At 39.0% G+C, this 22620-nt stretch overlaps 1 protein-coding gene across 1 annotated transcript in view; it reads left to right on the forward strand.

The window, feature by feature from the left end:
• The first annotated feature begins 473 nt into the window (after positions 1-473).
• LOC108716237 (kyphoscoliosis peptidase) overlaps positions 474-22620 on the forward strand; it is a 45175-nt gene continuing 23028 nt past the window's right edge. The window contains exons 1-8 of the mRNA XM_041563798.1: positions 474-798; positions 12630-12698; positions 14501-14551; positions 15663-15716; positions 15841-15903; positions 16373-16438; positions 21760-21842; positions 21955-22063. Coding sequence (XP_041419732.1) covers positions 474-798; positions 12630-12698; positions 14501-14551; positions 15663-15716; positions 15841-15903; positions 16373-16438; positions 21760-21842; positions 21955-22063 — 820 coding nt within the window. The remainder of the gene's footprint in view (positions 799-12629; positions 12699-14500; positions 14552-15662; positions 15717-15840; positions 15904-16372; positions 16439-21759; positions 21843-21954; positions 22064-22620) is intronic.

Below are 22620 nucleotides of genomic sequence, written 5' to 3' on the forward strand. Positions count from 1 at the left end.
TAACCCTTCTTCATTGAAGTAGACAAGTTGCAGATGGGAAATGACACCCTTGTGCTTATTTCTCAAAGAAATTCTCTCCTGCTGAGCAAAATTATGAAGTCGGGAATCATAAACTTCTGGCAGTTAAACTTGCACTCGAGGAGTGTCAACACTTCCTGGAAGGAGCACCTTTCCCCGTCCCCATTTATACAGATCACAAAAACGTGGAATTCATCCAGACTCTCAAGAGACTGAATCCCCGTCAGGCTCGATGGGCACTCTTCTTCACATGATTCAATTTTGTCCTTACATATCGCCCTGGTTCCAGAAATTGGAAGGCAGATGCCCTAGACAGAAGCATTGTTCCTTAGGGGCGCATCAGTGATGATCAAGAACCAACTGTTCCTGCGAAAATCATTGCTTCCTTAATTCCTCAACTGACCAGTCAGATCCTATCTGTCCAGTCCTCCACTCCTGCTGATACACCCATAGGTATGGTATACGTTCCACCCAAGTTCCACATTCCCATCCGTCAACAAAGCCATTGTTCCAAGCAAGCTGCACATCCAGGTAACCAAAAGACATTTGAGCTTGTCAGTCGACTCCTTTGGTGGCCAACTCTTTGGAAGGATGTGAAAGACTTTGTGGCATCCTGTGCCACTTGTGCCTCTTCCAAGTCTAGTAATTCTCGCCCTTGCGGCCTATTGCAACCTCTACCCATTCTTTCCCGTCCTTGGACTCATTTAGCAATGGACTTTGTTGTTGAATTGCCACTTCCCAAGGGGAACACTGTAATATGGGTAGTTATTGACTGCTTCAGTAAGATGGTACACTTTATTTCTCTTCGTAAACTCCCCTCTGCCATGAACTCTCTCAGTTGTTTATTCAATATATCTTCAGACTTCATGGCTTTCCAGCTGAGATTGTGAGACAGAGGTTCCCAGTTTGTGCGGGTAAAGACTCGGGTCAGCGGTTCTGCAGATTTGTGGGTCGGGCAACGGGTCTTCTCAGTAGCGATATTTACTTCTTTTTTCTGGTCACAGCTACTTTCGATGACGTCACTTCCGGTTTACAATGACAGCACTTCCTGTTTTACTCCTTTTTTTCTGATCAAGTCTACTTCCGATTATGTCACTTCCTGATTCTTGATGGTCACCGGGTCATGGGTTCGGGTTGCGGATAAGGTACTTTCGGGTAGGGTTGGGTAGCGGTTCCAAGCGGGTAATAATGCGGGTTGCGGGTCCGGGTTTCGGATTGAAGGTTGCAGGTACGGGTCTTTACGGGTCCCAAAAAATGGACCCTCCCAGGACTCTACCTCCTGCTTCTTTCTCCATGGATGGCCCACAAGAATAGGAGGTAGAGAAGATTTTAGACTTCTAGGTCACAGGTTCGATGCCCGATTATAAGAATTCGTGACCTGGGTTCCCTAAATTCCTATATTGCTGTTTCCTGGATTCCTGACTTCTGCTTTTGACTCTGATTCTTGCTGCCTGCCTTTTGAACCTTTGCCTGAATTGACTATGTGTTCATCTGACCCCTTTTGGATACCGCTGAACTTAGACTTTTATCCAAAGCTTCCTCCTTGGTCTGGACTTCTCCCGCTGGGAGCCATTAGGCCCCCTGACACTAACACAATTATTTAAAAGCAAAAAATTAGCTCTCAGGAAGCCCTAACGCGCAAGTGGCTTTTTCAAAAGGCAAAATTCTGGCACTTTAGTGATTGTGGAAACACATGAAACTTTAATTTGTACAGACAAACTTGTATGGATTTATATGGTTGAGGGTAACTTATCCCCTATAGTAGGACAATTGATATAGTATGCTATTTTATTGAATGTCTGTTTAAAATATCATGAATTACATGATAAATTAGCTCCTGATAAAATTTCTGTTTATGGTAGCGCCCAGTAGCCGAGCTACAAAAATAAGTTTAAAAAACACACCCATTAGTTCTATTTTTATCCCTGGATCTTATACAGGTTTAGTCTGCATTTGTTTATATTTGATTTCCATTGTTTCGAACTACCATACAGCATTTTACTTTTAAAACATATATATTCTTGAGATGTGACTGCATGTTTGTAAGTGCCATTTTACTAATTCACTTTGATTTCTATGTGTCCTTTGCTGCCTAGTGAAGGGAAAAGCTACTTTCACCCTAAAGGGACATCACCGTTTACTTTTTTTATTTTACCTGAATGAGAAGGAGACTCCAGGTTTGATGCAGCTGACCGAGCATGGAATGAAACTTGATGTTTACCCCCAAAAGATGGGAAAATAGATCTCACAGATATTAGCCAAGAGAGAAGACTCAGAAGGATCATATGACTGGATTCTTGATTATAAAATTATTTGCAAATCTGTGGACACAAATATGAAAGTTCCAAAGTGCCTCCACGACCCCGTCGGTCCCAGCTGGCAGTCAGAAAAGGCCGGGTTCTTTCAGCCCTCACACCAGGACCCAGTCATTTACACTGAAGATGGCTGCTGTACTGTCAGCTTTGCCCTGAAAGGAGAACTGAGCATTTCGCTACCTTGGAATGTGATGAAATCAAAATGACGTCAGATATGAAGCACAGACACATCTTCCAAACACAAAGAAAGAATAATATGGAATTTAAGGTCCATCTGCCAACATCTAGCATTTATGTTCTTTGCATTAATGTAAAGGATCCAAATGTCGACACATACACATCTCAATGTTAAAATGTCATTATATGTAACAAAGAAATGGTACATTGGCCCAAGTTCCCTTTGACGTATGGAAACTGGGCTAAAAATTATGAACTGTTGGAGCCCCTAGATGGAATTCTTCCTGACAATAGGACATTTCATTTAATCTCAGGGTTCCTGATGTGACTGAAGTATCTGTAAGGGACGAGAAAAAATCCTTCCCATTGTCTCTCACTGACCAGGGATACTGGGAGGGGATCTGCCATACAGGTGCAACCCAAGAGCTCACAGTTATATAAAAATGAAGATAATGCGGTGAGCGGGGAAAACATAAGCAGTGATGCTGGGTGCGTCTAACAGAAGATCCGCTACAGGAACCACACTGGGAACTAGCGCGGCAGCAGGAGCTGGATGCCGGCAGGTAAGCTGAACACAGGAGGGAGAGTCCGGAATGGCTGAGGTCTAACCTTACTGTGCACAATACCGGCACGGGTAGCAGGAAGTGAGTCAGGGACTGACTATGACTACCGCTATGAGCGAATAGGAAATTCAGGTAACAGACTCGTGAGCAGCAACCTTGTTTGCTGAATTAGCACTTGTACTGGCAACTGGCCCTCATGCGCATGGGCTCTAAGTAACCTTCCACAGCCGCTGATTGGCCAGTTGCAACCTCTCCTTAAACTCCTGCTTTACTGGAGTGAGTTCCTAACAAGCATACTAATATAAGACCTTTTCCAAATATAATCAATCAAATATTCTGTACTGTTTCTGAAATAATCCAGTTCATCTTCACTATCCCTTTCTCAGCATCTGTTTCTCTTCATTCTGTCTTCATGCAGCAGTTAGGTGTCAAATATTCATTAATAGTTAGTTCCAATACAACTTATAGGGGGGTTCCTTTTGAAACAAACACACCAGTTTTAACAGTGCACAGCAACAGTACCTTATATTTTTATTACTTATACTTTCATTTTTGGTGTTACCGTTCCTTTAACTTGTGGTCTTTATATGGTCACGAAGCTCCTTGGTGACTTCATGAATTATAGCTTGGCTAGTCCCCTTTTTTAACTACCCCTTTTTTAACTACACCCCAAATAGAGTTTCGTTCTGCTGATTTTAGCTTCATTTACAAATATAGAAATGAAGTATCAATTTCAATGGCAACATTAACATTATTCATAAACATATTAAAAATAGCTGGTCCTAGAACTGAACACTGGCTCCTTCCACTTATAACCCCACTAGGAATAGCTTCCTTTAGCAACAACTCTTTAATTCACTTCCCTATGACTAATGTATCGCTTAATGAGGATGAAGAACCAAAAATAAAATTTTACCTAATGAAAGAAATTATAAATAAATAACTTATCAAGTACTGTACATTCATTATAGTTTCCCAGTGAATTAGAATGACATTTTCTTTCAGTACATTCCTGCTTACCTTTATATATTTGTTTGGAATGTAATGCTCGATGGCTGCTTAATGAAATAACAATAGCCAGCTTGCGTCAAGTCTAGTAACCAAAGCAACCAATCAGCAAGTAGGATGTACTGGTCACCTGTTTGAAAGCAAACATTTAATCAGTTGCTATGTATAACTACATATGGGCAATTCTGGTATCTCTTGTTGCAACTTTCATACTCCAGCCAAAATGTTACATAACTAAAGAAAAGCAACTTTCCAATATAAATTAAACTTTTTTCAGCTTTCATCTTCTATCCTGCACAACCCAACGGCCAGTAGACATTCACACCTGCTCGAACCCCTAACAATTCTGTCATGTGGGACATAAGAACTTTCAGTTTCACTTACAAGATTCCTATGTACCTCTTGCATATTGCCTGGGTAATACAAAGAAAACTGTTTTCATTGCAAAATTCAGTGTCTGCATGCATGTCAATTTTGTTACAACATAATTGATTAATAAATCTCAGAATAGGTCCATGCAGACTTTGTCTCCGGGAAGGGACTGTATCTGTAGGATAGCAGGTATAGTAGGGAGAGATGGTGCCTATAGTAACAGTGGGATAATAGTCTCTGGGAAGGGAGTGTGACTGTTGGATAGCAGGTATAGTAGGGAGAGATGGTGCCTATAGTAACAGTGGGATAATAGTCTCTGGGAAGGGAGAGTGACTGTGGGATAGCAGGTATAGTAGGGAGAGATGGTGCCTATAGTAACAGTGGGATAATAGTCTCTGGGAAGGGAGAGTGACTGTGGGATAGCAGGTATAGTAGGGAGAGATGGTGCCTATAGTAGCAGTGGGATAATAGTCTCTGGGAAGGGACTGTGGCTGTGGGATAGCAGGTATAGTAGGGAGACATGGTGTCTATAGTAACAGTGGGATAATAGTCTCTGGGAAGGGACTGTGACTGTGGGATAGCAGGTATAGTAGGGAGACATGGTGTCTATAGTAGCAGTAGGAGAATAGTCTCTGGGAAGAAATTGTCGCTGTTGGATAGCAGGTATATTGAGATATCAGTATATAATTCGCCAGCAGAGGTTTATACTGAATATTTTCAATACAGGTCTTTTCCTCTGTCATGACATAGTAAACAATGGTATCTAATTCACCATTTGCTGATAGGAGTCTTCTGTGGGCCAATACATTCTACATATTGAAAGATTAATTGGGCGATACTAAGAACATTCCTAGGGCACACTTCAAAAGATCTTATATAAGATATTAATAATGTTGGGTCTATAGAGCATGCATATCAGCAGCCAGTACAATATAATATGGGCAGTAGTAAATAATGTCTAATAGTATGTTTCTGACCCAATAATGACTTTTCAGCATACATTACATTTAACTGATGAGCGGGTGCAAATGGAAATGGAGAATAATTAAACTGATTAATATCAGGTCAGTCTCTAACAGTAACTGCTCCTATTCATTCTTCATTTCATCTTTTGCCCAAAATATACTGTATAACTGTCTGTTTACACCCCATTGCTAATATGAAGTCAGTGAGTCCAAACATGATTTGTTAAATAAAATCCATCACATTACACTAGATTATTTACATGGTTACAAACTCATGTGGAGTCTTTGTCTTATTTACGTTGTACATATATCACATACACAGGAAATTGAAGTTGGAGCAACTAAATATTTTTATTTTAGAAAGTTGAGAAACAATATACCTTCCTTCTCTTAAAATTCATTCAAATTAGATTATAACTATTTCCTATTTGTTAATAAATGAAACTGGCAAGTTTCAGGCACGACTGTGGGGGCCAAATGTGCACCCTGATACATTAAACTTTGTTCTAGAATGGTGGGGAGAGAGAAGCGGTCTTTCTGGACTGTTATTCTATATATCATGTACAAGATTTGGCAGGTCACATTGAGATGTGGAGAATGGGCCAAGGTCTTTGTGTCTTGAATGTATTTATAAATTGGGCTTTTTTTCCCAATATCCCAGCCACCAACATGTCTTTTGAAATGGCAATGTAGGCAGGGACAAGGGTGATTACAGAGGAGTAAAGAGTGCTGGGGAGGGAATAATAGAGATGAAAGGGATAATATACCCACTGCTTTGATTCTTACAATTCGACATGTGGAATAAAAGCTTCAAAGTCTGCCCAAGTGCAATAACCAATAGCCAGGGTCAGACTGGGCTGGCAGGACACTGGGAGAAAACCCTGTTGGCCCAAATGACCTAGGCCTGCACCTGACTGAAACCTGCCTGCCTGCTGACCACCCCCGACCCTGAGTGAGACAAGGAGAGAAAGTATGTAATGCATGGGGGGTGCAGGGGTGCTGCAGGGGGGTTCTGGCTGGGGCAGGGGTTTGAGGAGTGTGTGGGGGTCCCCTGTGGACCTCTCAGTACAAAGCTTCCAATTGCAACCAATTTGTTGTTTGCTTTGAAGCAGGGGATCAGTAATTGCTACCTGCTAATTAATTGCTATAGTTGACTAGCCATGTAGCAAACATAACACATTTGCAAAGTTGTTAAACATGCAATAATCATGTCCTCTATAATGAATTCACTGCTTGTACTTTGCTTACTCATTACCAATGTTTATTGCCCTGTGTATCTCCATTTCCATTTCTCCATTCACCCAGTTCACATCAGTTGACTGCCCATTCAGTTTCCATGCACCTAATTCATATATGTTGTATAATATTTCCTCATTTCTATACAGTACAAAGCAGGTTACATAATAAAAGGCACTTAGTTTGCCCATTAACCAATAGCAAACAAACAGCAGGTCACATTTACTGGTCTCCTGTTTAAAAGCAAATATCTAATTGGTTGCTATGGGTAACTGCTACTTAGTGCCTTTTATTACATATGGGGGTATCTGACACTATGGGGCAGGGAAATCACTTGGATAAATAAGCTGTCTGGTGTCATAAAATATCATTCCAGTTCAATAGGTTCTAGAGCAATGCCATTAGAAATTAGAAACTAACATAATGGATATAACATACTTCTACCAGGATATAAAGGCTTGGAACTTACACACAGTCCAATCGAAGGTCAGAGTCATACTCAACAATTTCTGTTTCCTTAGTTAACAGAACATTCACATCAGAAATGAATTGTATCCATAAACAAATAGTTTAGCTGCTTCCTTCTTGTGGCTCAGTATAAGAAACCAAGAAATAGGAGACCTTACTTTCATTTTACCTGGAGCAAATAATGGCCCTGCACCACCGGCTCAGTCTGTGGCAGAAGATACTGCTCGGAATATTCTGTTTCCCGCTGCTTCCCACCTACGTGTGTGTGTACTGTCTGTGTGAGTACCAATTCCTTCTCTCATGTGCCATATTGATGCCATGTATTGTCATGTGTAACCCAACTGAGCTCTAGGGTTGGTACGAAATTGTAACCTTATATGTAGAAGTTCAAGTATAGGATCTGTTGTCCAGAATGCATGGGACCTGGTGTTTCCAGATAACTAATCTTTCTTCAATTTAGATCTCCTTACTTTGTCAACTAAAATATCATATAAAGATTAATTAAACCCAATAGGACTGTTTTGACTCCAGTTAGGATTACTTATATCTTAGTAAAGATTAAGTACTAGATACTGTTTTGAAATTACAGTAAAAAAGGAAATATTTTTAAAAAATCTGAGTTATTTGATTAAAATGGAGTCCATGGCAGATGGAAATTCCCGTGATTCGGAATTCTGGATAATAGGTTTCCAGATAATGGATCCCATACCTGTAATAATTATTTCAAGTGTCTGGTGCTCCCTTTCCTAATGATAGTCCTGTGTGGCCACACAGATAAAAAAACACTAAAAAGCACCAAACCTACAACATTCACCTCCTTACATTTTATTCTTTTAGACTTTGCTCTAAACGTAAAGTTCCATGATGTGTCAAGATCATTCCTAAAAGGTTTTGTACAGGTATAGGATCCATTAACTGGAAACCTGTTATCCAGAAAGCTCCAAATTACCGGAAGGCCATCCCTCAAATTGACTCCATTTTAATTAAAGGGGTTTTGCCTTTGAGTTAGCAAAGCCAAAAAAAATGTATTAAAGTAATTTAAATAATAATGTGCTTTTCTCCTGCACTGGTAGAAATGGTGTGTTTGCTCCAGAAACACTACTATATAGTGATGGGCGAATTTGCGCCGTTTCGATTTGCGGGAAAATTAGGTAATTTCCTGTGAAATGACGGAAAATTTGCGAAACGGCGCTGGCGTCTGTTCTTTTGGACGCCGGCGACAATTTTTTTTTGTGCGGCGAATTTTCGCCAGTGAATTTTCGCGCTCGTTTTGTGAATTTATTCACCGGCTGCGAACCGCAAATTCGCACCTGGCGAATAAATTCGCCCATCACTACTACTATATATATATACTATATAAACAAGCTGTGTAGTTTACATTGCAGAAAACAGATGCACTCTGCAGGATCCCATTGTATGCTATTTCAGAGCTTCTCTGTTATCTGCTAAGTAACCTGTGCATTTTCTCCTTTTTTCAGCTTGAATGGTTGCCCCCATAGCTATCTAAATAAACTAAAGTTGTTTTTCGAAAGCAAACATGTAACTTTAACCAACACAGGGCAACAGCACATTATATGTTAATTACTTTAAAATGCTTTTATTTTTAGGCAACACAGAAGCTTGTTTCCTTAAAGTGTCAGTCTGTTAAGGAATGCCTAATTCTAAGCAACTTTTCAGTTGTCTCACGAGGAAACTTCGGGGGTCCAGAGAGCCGAAGTGATCCGAGCGACGTCCCCCCAACAATTTACATTCTAGTCGATGGGATGGCATTAAGGGGAGATTAGTCGCCCGAAGAAGAGGCATTTTGTCGCTGGGCGACTAATCTCCCCCAATAGCCACGTCTGCCTTAGGGTCAGGACACACAGGTAGAGTCGGAGAGATTAGTTGCCCAGTGACAAATCTCCTCTTCTTCGGGGCGACTAAATCTCCTCAAACTGCCTCCCCTGCCTTCTTGTCAGCTAAAATGTAGATCCCCGGAGGGATTGTACTAGAGCGTTTTGTTTTCTGAAGTCACCCAAAGTTGCCTCACGAGGAATATAGTGCTAGCCTGTGCTAGGGAATGCTGGGTTACATGTTTGAGGCTTTTGGTCATCTCTCTGTCCTAGGCTGGGTGGTAGTGGGTTTATGTGCTGGAGGACAGTGCCATTTTATGCTGGGAATCATAGTGCTGGGGGTCTTTGGGGTAACATTGTTGTCAGGAGCCCCAATTCCTTTTTGTGTGTGTAATTTTATGCACAGTAGTGTTTTGTCTTGAGTTGCTGGGAGGGGGGGGGAGTCACAGTTCTTAGCTTGGAGTCACAGAGCTGTTCTGTGCTGGGGGGGTCATTGTTTTGTGTGGTGGTGGGTTGCTAGGAGTTACAAAGTTGTTCTATGCAATGGGTTGCTATGGGTCACAGTGCTTTCCTGTGTTGGTGGTTGTTAGAGGCCACTATACTGTGCTATGCTGGGGGCTATAGCTGTGTCGTATGCTGCAGGTCTCAAGGGCTCACATTGCCATTTTATACTAGAGGTTGCTGGGGATAACAGGGCTGGCTTCTGCTGGAAGTAACATTGTTTTGTGCCAAGAATTTCTGGGTGTCAAAGTGAAACTGCATCAGTGTGGGGTGCTGGATGATAGTGCTTTGTTATGCTAGGGGCCCTGTACTTTTCTTTCCTGGGGGTTGCTAAGGGTCCAAGTGCCATTTTATCAAATAATATGTTGGAATTTTTAACATGGGGTATGATGGTAGTTACAGTACTTTTCTATGCTGTAATATACTGGGGATCACAATGCTGCCATTTACTGGGGGTTTGTTAGAAGTCAAAGTGGTGTTGTTTCTGGTGGTCAAATTGCTGTCTGACAATAGTTGATGTGGGTCACAGTAGTGCCCTTTACTGGTTTACAGTGAAATTTTATGCTGGTGGTTCTTTTAAACAAAGTGATGCCCAATAAGGTCAATTAGAGTGCTGTCCTATACCAGGGATTGGTGGGGGTCACAGGGTTGTCCTATGCTGAAGAAATGTTTATGTGCCTCGCCCTGCGCACCCAAACGCAGGCAGTGCTGCATTCACGAACACAACATGGACATTCAGAGATTGGGAAATCATATGGGGCACCACCTTTTTATCCCTTTTCTGCCATAAATCACTTATTGTTTATTGGAATCACTGTGCTTATGGCATCTGTGAGCAACTATTTCATTTTCATGCAATAAAACACTACCAACTATTCATCTTATTCTGCTTATAAAACCCCCCCCCCCACTAAGCTAGCATGAAATTGTCTGTGTAACTGTAACTGTAACTAGAGTTGCATGATGTTTGTGTAACCCTTTCGACAACCCTTTGTCGGTGTTACACTCTACGTGTGGCACTTACCTGATGGCACGGCACAAACCTGAGCCACTCCGCAGTTGTATTAGGAGAGGCTAGGTACCTGGTACTTACTAGAGCAGTGCTGCCACCTAGTGGGATCCGGGAATGCACCTACGGGTGGTCCCACTAGGAATACAGTAATAACACACACAGTATTGGTTAAACTGAATAACTGTTTATCTAAAATATAAATGGGCACCTAATACGTTGTCACCTAAATATGTTTTCATAATATCTTGTATAACTTGCCAGAGCTTTTTGTTGTAAAGCAAGAAGATGAGAGATGAGTAAGAGAATGCTTCCACCTGGTGGACATATATATTATATGCAACACTGCCAGTTTTGTCACTCTGTGTGTTATTATTCCTCTGCACTGTGTGGTGTTCACATGGTTACACTTTCTGATACCAAATTAATGCACACAGAGCTTCCCTCAAGTGTAATGGCACCCTGTGCACAATTTGACAGTGAAGCAATAACAAGCGCTAATAGGGGACACACTCTCAGATCAGCCCAACAAGCGCTTAAGAAAATTAATGATAGTGGCTCCTGTCCATGCAAATAGCAGCTCTGACAGACTTTAACAAGAGTGCAGTGTTAGAAGCCTGTGTTATTAATGGAGGAGATTGTCTAACCTCTCTTGATATATTCTGTCATATACCGGATACCCATATAAAAGAACATGGAAATAGGCAGCACACTTATGTGATTTCAAGATGACTTCTAATATCTTTAAACATTTTAGTAGTGTGTATGTGTTCATTATAATATATAGCTCAATGTATATGTATTACACAAAACTACTACTACTACTATAATACTACTACTGAGAATTCTTCCCTTAGCTGCATGTTCTACAAAGCCCTGTTTCCTCCATCCATTCCCATTACCCTGTTTAGTGGTGTAACCATAGTGTTATGTTATCAGACCTTTGGCATTCCATGACCTGTATAAGCACTTACAGTAGCTCTCATCCTTGTGCCTTTATATGATCAATGAACTCCTCTTTGATTTACAGTATAATACCCTTTATTATATAATAGGGGTGCATTTTTTACTGTAGGTATAGGATTTGTTTTTCAGATGCTTGTGACTTTTGGGTTTCCAGATAAGGGATATTTACATAATTTGGATCACCATGCCTTAAGTCTGCTGAAAAAAATAATATACAGTAAACATTAAACAAAACCAATAGGACTGTTTTGTCACCAATATGTATTTATGCAGCTTAGTTATCATTAATTACAAGGAACTGCTTAATTATAACAGAGAAAAGGAAATAATTTTTAAAAAATAGAAGAATTTGCTTTAAATTGACTCTGTGGCAGATGGCCTTCCCATTATTTGGACGGGTTTCCTATGATTACATGTCCCTCAGCGACACAAAACGTGTAAGGCTTTTATTTTTAAGCACAATGTAAAATACATTTTTGTACTATTTAAACTTTGGGCTCCTGGATTCTACTTTTTGGTGTTATGGATTGGTGCCTGCCTACAGTTGAAATTTTCTGTGATTTACTCTCCTTTGCTGAATCATGAGCACCCAGACCCACCGATGAAAGCAGTTAGGTTATAATAGGGATGTATTGAATCCACTATTTGGGATTCGACTGAATCCTGAACCAAATCAGAATTCTTATTTGCATACGCAAATTAGGAGCATGAAAGGAAAAAATTTAAAAAATTTACATCATTGTTTTATGATGAAAAGTCAAGTGATTTCAACAGCTGAAGGTCTACTGGTAGATCCCGATCTACCTTTTGGGCACCCCTGATTTAGCCAAACCCAAATCCTGCTGAAAAAGGCCGAATCCTGGTCAAATCCCGAACTGAATCCTGGATTTGGCCCATCCCTAGTCTTAAATGACCCTAATGTCACTGGAAAGTACAATCACCTGAAGCAAGCAGATAAAACAACTTTTAATGTTTAATGATAAGGGAAAGAAACCAAAGACAACTTTTAATGTTTAATGATAAGGGGAAAAAAAAACAATTTCTGGATTTTCATGGAACCACAGAAAATTGCATTTTCTTTCTTTTTCTTTTCAGTCTACAAAAAAATAGTTTGTACAACTGCAAATTTTATTTATGACACACATAACCTAACATAACTCTGGTTAATTGAGCTCTTGCTACCTTTCTGTCCTGAACAGTATTTGGACATTGTGGATTTAAAGATGAAGAAGAGAAAAGTGATAAGGAAAGAAATGAACCAACTGTTGGTAAGTGTACTCTCAATCGTTATTCTGTATGGTGGACCAATCATTATGGTCAGTCATTATGTTTTATCCAGAGCATAAGGAGAAAGGGAAGAATCTACCAACTTATGAAATTGCATCTTTTTGGAACAGAGGTATGAATAAAACAGTTATTTAAAGGGGTTGTTCACCATTCAATTTTAGTATTTTATAGAATAGCTATTTCTAAGCAACTTTTCAATTGGCCTTCATTTCTTCTTCTTTTTTTTTTATAGTTTTTGAATTATTTGCATTCTTCTTCTGACTCTTTCTAGCTTTCAAATGGGGTCACAAACTCCCATCTAAAAACAAATAATCTGTAAGGTAATAAATGTATTGTTATTGCTACTTTTTACTACTCATCTCTCTATTCAGACCCTCTTCTATTCATATTCCAGTCTCATTCAAATCAGTGCTTAGTTGCTAGAGTAATTTGGACCCTAGTAACCAGATTGCTAAAATTGCTAACTGGATTGCTGCTGAATAAAAAGCTAAACAAATAATATAAAATGAAAACCGATTGCAAATTGTCTCAGAATATCACTCTCTACATCATACTAAAAGTTAATTTAAAGATGAACAACCCCTTAAAAATTCATAACTGGGTTAGGAAATTATTGCAGCCTATGAACATTAAAGAGGTTGTAACTCCAAATATAAACTTTGCACTAAAAAACAAAAATGTAAATCTAAGAGTGTATCTTATTTTAAGCAATAAAACAAACTACTAAATTGCAATTACAGTACAACCCCCATTTTCCAGGGGACCAGGAAAAAAATCATGTAAAATCCGGGAAAATGTAAAATCAGGGAAATGTGTTAAAGTAACTTTTTCTTCAAGTACTAAAAGGATATAAGCACAGGAGTCTGTTTTACTTTGAGATACAATATTTACTGTGTTAATAACAAGGGTTAAGCATTGCAGTGTTAATGTTACACCATTGGGGGCATGTGCGAGGGCTCTCTGTCAGTCACATACAAAACCTAAAGCAATAAGTGATGGATGCAGGACTGTATAAGGGGCAGACTAATAAGAATTGACTATTTACAGCAGGCATGTCCAAAGTGCGGCCCGGGGGCCAATTGCGGCCCTTTTTTAAATTTACACCGGCCCTCAGCCTCCATCATGAAATTAATAACAATGAGGCCCCCCAGCACAGTGCGATCAGGAATCTCATAGCAGTAATATTAAGGCACATTAGTGAAATGATCTGCCACTTGGTCTATACTGTGTGCTGAAGGTGTTAGCAATAGACATGTACTGGAAAGTAGAGACGTGCTGTTTTCGATTATTTCTTTAGGGCTGAAGGTGTCAATAGACTTACTGATGTGCCAGTACAGTAAACTAAAGAAATATGGCGTCACTACGTTCCAGTACGTGTCTATTGCTAACACCTTCAGCAAAAAAAAGTTTGGGCATCCCCGATTTACAGGCAGAACCACGGCAAAAAAATATACATCTGGCTAGTATTTTAAACCTCTTTATTTCACAAACAATAACATTCATAGAGGGAAAAAAAGCAGTTTTTGGGAACATCAGGACAAAATTTTGATGTAAAATCTGTTAAAACATTACTTAAAATAAGGGAAATGCACCCATTGAAATGCATTATAAATTGGTGGAACCACAAATAAAAAATGTAAAATGTGAGAAAACTTAAAATCAGGCTACTTAAAAAAAAAGGTTTCACAGTGCTTTGAAACTGAAAGCAATATAAGGGGTAATTTACAAAGGTCCTAAAAAGAAGTTTGATTAATTAACAGTGTATTACATAATGTATTTTCAGGCTTCCAATATTCTGAAGAGGAAACTAATCAGAATAGAAATACAGCAGGTGGTAAGTTATCAGCTACAGTATTTTTCATGATGTCTGTGCAACATAATCACGTTATTTCAAAGGGAAAGGAGATTAGCCTGTCTTTTAGTAACAGAGGTATGAACAATCTTCATTTTATATGAAATGCAAACAAAAAGAGCCTAGACAGGGTTAGTGTTAAGATATGTATTAATGGGCGTGCTCTCATATAGATCCCATAGTAATCTGATACTGACATAGTGCCATGTAACATGATCTTTGTCTTCTAATGCAGAAGTGTTAATAAAGTTGTGTCTTGAAGCAAGAGAGGCATGGTGTATGTGTGCAGATTCTCCTCTGTCTAAAGAAAGCTGCAGGCTCATGTGAGATTCAGATAATGGTTATCCCATCTCTTGAGTAGAAAGGCAACAGTTAGACACCAATTGTGGACCTTCATCTTCCAGCATCTCCCTGTGCTTTAACCTGGAAAGGAATCCTAGAATTGGGATCTGGGGAACTGTAGCTCTACTGGGACCCATAGAGGATCCTGAGTATATCATGTAAAAAACAGGATGTAATTTTTTCTGTGCCTTACAGTCACTTGATGTTATACTATTTTTAATTATTTACCAGGTTTCTTTAAAGGAGAAGGAAAGGTTAAAACTAAGTAAGCCTTATCAGAAAGGTCTCTATAAATACACCAGTAAACCCCCTATAAATACACCAGTAAACCCCCAAAGTAATGTTGCTCTGAGTCCCCTGTCAAAAGAAACACAGCATTTCTTTCCTTCTATTGTGTACACATGGGCTTCTGTATCAGACTTCCTGCCTTCAGCTTAAACCTCATTGCCCTGGGCAAGAGCATGCTCAGTTTGCTCCTCTCCCCCCACCCCTCCATTCTCTACTGTAATCTGATCCCAGAGCAGGGAGAGACTCAGGCAGGAAGTGATGTCACACCAATTCTGCAGCTCCTATCCTAAACAAACAGAGAGTTTGTAGACTAGAGCTTTTTACTCAGGTATGGTAAAACATTCTACAGAATAAATATAGTATTCTAGCTTGCACTATTGCAGCTAATCTATTCGCAATAAAATGCCTCAGTAGCTTTCCTTCTCCTTTAAGTAACTTTATATGTGGCATAATATGTTTTCAGGGTTTCAAGATTATGAAGAGGATACAAGTCAGGAAAGAAGTGCAACAAGTGCTGGTAAGACATTAGCTATGACATTTTGCACAATGGTACTGTGTGCTTCTGGGACTAGATAGAATAATGCTTGTGTGTCAATCACAGTGACCATGACAATGACATGATGATATTATATCCCTTGCAGGTCAAAATGAAAATGTACAAAGCCCTTTAAAAGGCAACTGCAGCGTTTCTTTTCATAACAAAGGTATGTGTATATATATTTTTTGTTTAGTTTTTTTAAAATAGGGGATCAGTGCCCAACCAATTACAAATAATTGAAACAAATCCCACCATCAATATTTCAGCATGTAATGTAAAGCCCTCCTAGAAGAGAAGAGGGTAACGTCTGTTTAAGCAGCAAAGAAAGGGACAACTTTCTATCAATACCCTTGGATATGGAATGAGATTTGGGTTGAATAGGTGTTGATGAATGGTGAATCGGCAATGTGTCGGTGAATGAGATGTTGATGCAAGTGTCCACATACTTTTGACCATGTATATGCCTATGGGAGACAGCAGGGTTGTCAGAAAAACAATATCTCTGCAATTCCCACTCTGATGTAGCCAGCAAGTGTTATGACCCCTGTAGCTTTAGCACTGAAAGGTTTTGCACAATATAAATAAAAGTGTATTGTTAGATAAAAGAGAGTTAATAAAAGCTTTCTTGGTTTCAGTTCATACTGAAGTGCACATTGAGTCAAAGAGAAAGAAGATTGAAGACAAACACTTTACAACCTACAGTAAGTACCCTTTAAATGTCCTATTTCCAGAGATATGTTGAATAAAGTACCCCCTCTTGTAAAATATAAGGATATTATAAGTTACTGAGGAGTTCCATGATCATATAAAAGCAGGTCATGGAACTCCAAAGGGACTTCTAATATCCTCATATTTTGCAACAGGGAGTACTTTATTTATTATAATACACAAGTTTCAGTGAGTCATGTGACAGAAATGACATCACTAAGGTCCGATTATAACCAATGACATCACTAAGCACCGTTTCTAAGGATACAATTTACAGGATATTCATGGCTCTTGTGTATTATACTGTGTGTGTATATATATATATATATATATATATATATATATATATATATATATATATATATATATATATATATATATATATATATATATACCACAGTAAAATTTGCCACCACTTACGTGTATGGGAGAGGAGGATTCCTGAGTGCAGTCCAATGTAATAGTAACAGATCCAACAAGCCAAAAACCTGCACTCGCAGATCTTATATAGAACAAATAAGTTCATTTTATTAGTGGAGACTGACATTGGTAGACTTTCTCAAAGTGAACAAACAACTTGTGTCTAATTAACATTTAAAGGGGGGAGGTGCTCGTTGTGACATCATATTATATCACCAATGTGTGACAGAGTGAGCAATAAACTTTTGAATAATGAAAACTAGACCCCCTGCAAAAAAGAACCTGCAAAATTTGCCAACAACAATAAAAAATAAATAAAAAATAAACAGCACTCAAGCAGAAATGGGCCACTGTCATGCAAGTTTATTTGAAAAATTAGTATTGTGTGTGTGTGATTCAGTGTGTTTAACTGTTTCTCCACCAGTACAGTGAGGGGTTAAGTAAGAGATTAAGAGAGAGTCCCATGTAATGTGCTCTATTGGAGGTTGCAGAGAGTTGCAAGTGGCCAAGTCCAAGCTGGGTAAGAACAAGGAAGGTACTAAGCACCTAAGAGTAGACCATCCACAAAATAATGTTACATAGTTAGCCTTCCCAAGCCTTACATAGTTACATAGTTACATAGTTACATAGTTACATAGATAAATGGGGTTGAAAAAAGACAAAGTACATCAAGTTCAACTCCTCCAAATGAAACCCAGCATCCATACACATACCCATTGACACTGACCCATCTTTACCCTGACATAAATTATATATACCAATGTCTACACTAACAATATAATTTAGTATCACAATGGCCTTTAATATTATGTCTGTCTTGTGTTCAACCCCTCCAAATGAAAATCAATGCACACCCACTGAAACTATATATACCCATATCTATACTATAGAGTTTAGTATCACAATAGCCATGGATATTACGCTTGTCCAAGAAATAGTCCAAGCCATTCTAAAAGGCATTAACTGAATCAGCATCACAACATCACCCGGCAGTGCATTCCACAACCTCACTGTCCTGACTATGAAGAACCCTCTATGTTGCTTCAAATGAAAGTTCTTTTCTTCTAGTCTAAAGGGGTGGCCTCTGATCCTCTTTATGAGTGAAAAGGTCCCCTACTATTTGTCTATAATGTCCTCTAATGTCCTTGTAAAGTGTAATCATGTCCCCTCACAAGCAACTTTTTCCAGAGAAAACAACCCCAACCTTGACAGTCTACCATTATAAAAGTTAGGGGCATTTACCCAGGTTAACACCTAGGCTGGGGGAGCAGGGAGGGGGGGTTCTATGTAGGGTAGGAGATTTTAATAAAAAGGGTTTGGTTCTCCTTTAAGTACTGGAGCCCAAAACTGTACTGCATACTCCAGGTGAAGCCTTACCAGGGACCTATAAAGAGGCATAATTATGTTTTCATCCCTTTTTTATTCAAGACAGAACTGTATTTGCTTTAGTGGCCACAGAATGACAATGCCCAGAATTAGACAACTTGTTATCTACAAAAACAAGTTAAGGAAATTCCCAATACACTGCCATTTAGTGTATAACTTGCATTTATATTATTTTTGCCAAAGTGCATAACCTTGCATTTATCAACATTGAACCTCATTTTCCAGTTTGCTGCCCAGTTTCCCAACTTAGACAAATCACTCTGCAAAGTGGCAGCATCCTGCATGGAACCTATAGTTCTGCACAATTTAGTATCTTCTGCAAAAATAGAAACATATATATATATATATATATATATATATATATATATATATATATAATCCCAAATTCCAAAACTTAATTTATGGATTAATGTGAATTATTATCAATCTTATAATTTTCATCAATAAAAAATAGGCAATATCATGTCTCATGTTCAATCCCTTAGGTATTCTCATCTCTAGTTTCAAAATCCAGAATGCCTCTCTAAAGGTCCCCATAGACACAAAGATTTTTATTTGTTCAACGACCAATTTTAGTGCAATCCAACGAATCCGTCAAATTATCATGAGGGAATCAAACGTTCATGCATCTAACGATTTTTCGTCCGACATCTGTCAGAAAATTGATCGGCCAGGTTAAAAAATTGTTATTGTCCCAGTGCAATCCATCTATGTTTGCAGGGCCAAGCAGGCAGCTCCCCTTTTTTTGGCTTCAACTAGACAACATCGCTTGAAATGGTCTTTTTAGTTGATGGAAACAATCGTTTCAAGATAAGCTTGGTCTAACGATAACGAAAAGGTCTTTTAAAAATCTTTACATCTATGGCCAACTTTAGATTTAGGGAACGCACCAAATCTCCAACTCTAAAGGGTATCATCACCTGTTCAATGACTTTAACTGTCAAATCTTGAATGACATTTGGGGAGCATAAAGCGAAATGTTTGCCCACAGGGGACCCCTCAACTTTTTTAACAATTGCACTTATATGCTCCCTTATCCTTTCTTTTAGACAACGGACCATTGCTCACAACATTTACATTCCATGAGGTATACTGCCCTTTAAGTATTGCAGTTATAAAAACCTATATTCTGGTCCTATAATGCTAGATCTAAAGCTGGGCCCTGTCGAAATTACTTTACAAGTCTTGCATGTGGTGGCTCCACATCTGTAAGTACCCTTCAGTGATAGCCAACTATCCCTAGGATTTTTAGTAGCTGAGGTGACTAAACTAGGTGCTAGAATAGACAATATTGTGTGTGCTTCAACCACCTTATTTAACTTTGTAGGTCTAATAAATTCAAGTTTTCCCTTTTTGCAACATTATTTTTTCCTGTAAACTAGGTGCCTAGAATAGGAGCTTTCTTAGAGACACATTTTATGTCGGCAAGTGACAACCTAGTGTCATTATATACTGTAGCACTGGAAGGTGCCTTCTAACGATACCACAAATCTTGCCTTATTCCTCGCTATATTCCTCCTGTAAAATAAATGTGATCCTTCTTCTTTGTCTCTATTTTATTTTTGTTATTATTGTTGGGGGTATGACTCATATCTCTAGTGTAACTCCTGCTCGCTTTGTCACATGATGTCCTGACCATCTGCTTTGAGCAGCCGCGCCTCTGTAGTCTATAACCCAAAAGTCTTGATTGTTCTTTAATGGTGTCATCTTGACTACAGTTCCTCCTACTGTATATCTAACAAACTGACTATAGGGGATGCTCATATAATATGCTTCAGGTTATTACCAAAAAAGTCGCAGAGACAAAATAGTCGGCAAGACAAAATTATCACTGAGAAAATAGTTTTTTATGCATTTGGAGTGAGAAAAATTGTTGGCGTAATTTTTTTTTGACTCCCATTGACTTCAATGCGTTTAGCAAATGTTTCGGTTTTGCGAATTTGTTGACAAAACATTACAGATTCTCTCATCACTAATGCCTATGGCAAATGGTAGGTCTGTCAGGGAGAAACTATTTTCAGAAAGCCGCAATCATGTAGCCATCATGTTTCCTATTTCAATCCTGCTGCTTGCAGGAAAGATTTTTTGACCCATCTGTTATCTTTGGTAAATGTGGTGTACAACATAAGTCTTACACCTTTGTTTGGTATGAATATAGTTTTTGCTAAAGCTTCTGATGCAATACACATGCAATACCAGTGTCAGACTTGGCCTGCTCGACATCAGAAAAAACCCGGTGGGCCTGGCAGCGCGGAACGCGAACCCGCTCCTCCACCATGATCCCAAGCCTGTTCCCCTGCCCTGCTCCCAAGCCCCTCCTCTGAACTGATCCCAAGCTCAACTGCTGGGGCGCATATATATATATATATATATTTATATATTTATATATATCTATATATATATAAATATATATATATATATATATATATATATATATATATATATATATATATATATAGTAGGTACAGGGATGCCTGGGACATTGGGAGAAGACGGCAGCTGTGCTCTGCTGTAAAGTACCCAGGGCTGGTGCACTTTTTAAGAAGAAGAGCATTGATGTCTGGTAGAAGATACTGCAAAACAAAATATCAGGGCAAATTTCGATGTTTTACTGATCATGCAGTCTTTTTTTATCAGAATTCCTGCATACTTTCAAAAAAAACCCATCAAAATAGCTCTTGCCTTAACTTGTTTGTGATTTATCAATGCAGGTACAAAATTGAGTGCGGCTTTTCTTAGCCAATGTGTGTGAGAATGGCATCACTTGCATTAGAGAAGTGTCAATTACAGTGCATCCTTTTAACTTGTAATTTGTACCCCGAAAAAAAATTGCTAGCAATTAACCAGCGCAGTAGCACTAGAAATGTGTATAAGAACAATTATCATTGTAAATAGTGTTTAAGCGTGTGCATAATCACACAGGATTTTATGCTTTGCCCTGGCATTCTTAGTTGAGCCCTTAGGCTAATGTCATGTGTGCTGTTTCTACACTGGCGGAAAAAATACTAACCTACCCCACATTTAGTAAGCACTAAGAAGCATGCCATAAGCCTGTCAGTGTGCCCATTGGGAGAATTTTGTCCTGAAAATGCTCACAGTGAACACAATTCCCTCCGGATCACAGAAATAGAGCAGTGAGTGACCTATTAACATCAAATGCTTAATGAATGGTGAAGTTAAAATTCAAGCGATAGGTCTGGGGCAGCTGCACCCGGACCCACTCACTCACAGGGTGAGCGCCGCATGATTTATGCCCGTTTATCTTAAAGGGCTTTGAATGTAGTAGAGTTGGAGTGCTCCCTAATTGGTATATTGAAAATGCTCACTTCACATTTTCAGGACAGAATCTGTCCCATGTGAGCGCTGATAGGGGAATGCTGTGCCTCTGAATGCTTACTAATCACAGGGCAGAGAAAATATTAGCCTTATACATTGTTATTTTGTACCAAATATCTAAAGGGAGCAACATGCCAGGCTCCACTGACTATAAATTTTTTCCATAATACAGGATACCCATGGGACAGGACAAGCCTGAAGTCTCTACTAATAGATCTGAAGGCGTTTGAGAAACTGGATGCTTATGCTGCAAAGGTACCAAAGCAAAAGTTTTTATTCCTGTTGTTTATTAAACTCTCCACTTTATCTACATTTAGCACTGATTATAAGATTCATTCTGTTGTGATGCTTATTTATACTGCTTTAGGTAAATGCTTTATGGAATATTGACAACTTGGTAAAGAACCTGCTCCAAGACGCTCACACAGACCTGGAGAAAACACGGGCTATCTGGATATGGATATGCCACCATATTGGTATCTGACACTCTTTCATTTATATACTGCAATGGGAAGATCTTATTGCTGAGCCACCACAGGGTGTGATTATTTTGTAATAACTAATTACAGGGGAAATTCACATCAAAGTGAACTAGTATGATGTAGGAGGTGGTATTTTAAGGCAATTATAATTGTTCCTCTTCTTTATTTTTGGGGGGTTGAATGATTTCACACTTTTAAACATCTCTATTTTAAAGAAACAGTTCAATATAAAAATAAAAACTGGGTAAATAGATTGGCTTTGCTAAATTAAAAATGTTTTTAATATAGTTAGTTAGCCAACAATGTAATGTATAAAGGTTGGAGTGACTGGATGTGTAACATAATAGCCAAACCACTACTTACTGCTTTGCAGCTCTCTTGGTTTCCACTGATTGGTTACCAGGCAGTAACCAATCAATGGCTTGAGGGGGGGGCACATTTGTCATAACTGTTTCTTTTGAATCTGAGCTGAATGCTGAGGATCAATTGTAAACTCACTGAACAGTTATGTCCCATGTGCTCCCCTTCAAGTCTCTGACTAACTCAGAGTT

The sequence above is a fragment of the Xenopus laevis genome, chromosome 5L, assembly GCF_017654675.1.
Source record: "Xenopus laevis strain J_2021 chromosome 5L, Xenopus_laevis_v10.1, whole genome shotgun sequence".
Taxonomy (NCBI): domain Eukaryota; kingdom Metazoa; phylum Chordata; class Amphibia; order Anura; family Pipidae; genus Xenopus; species Xenopus laevis.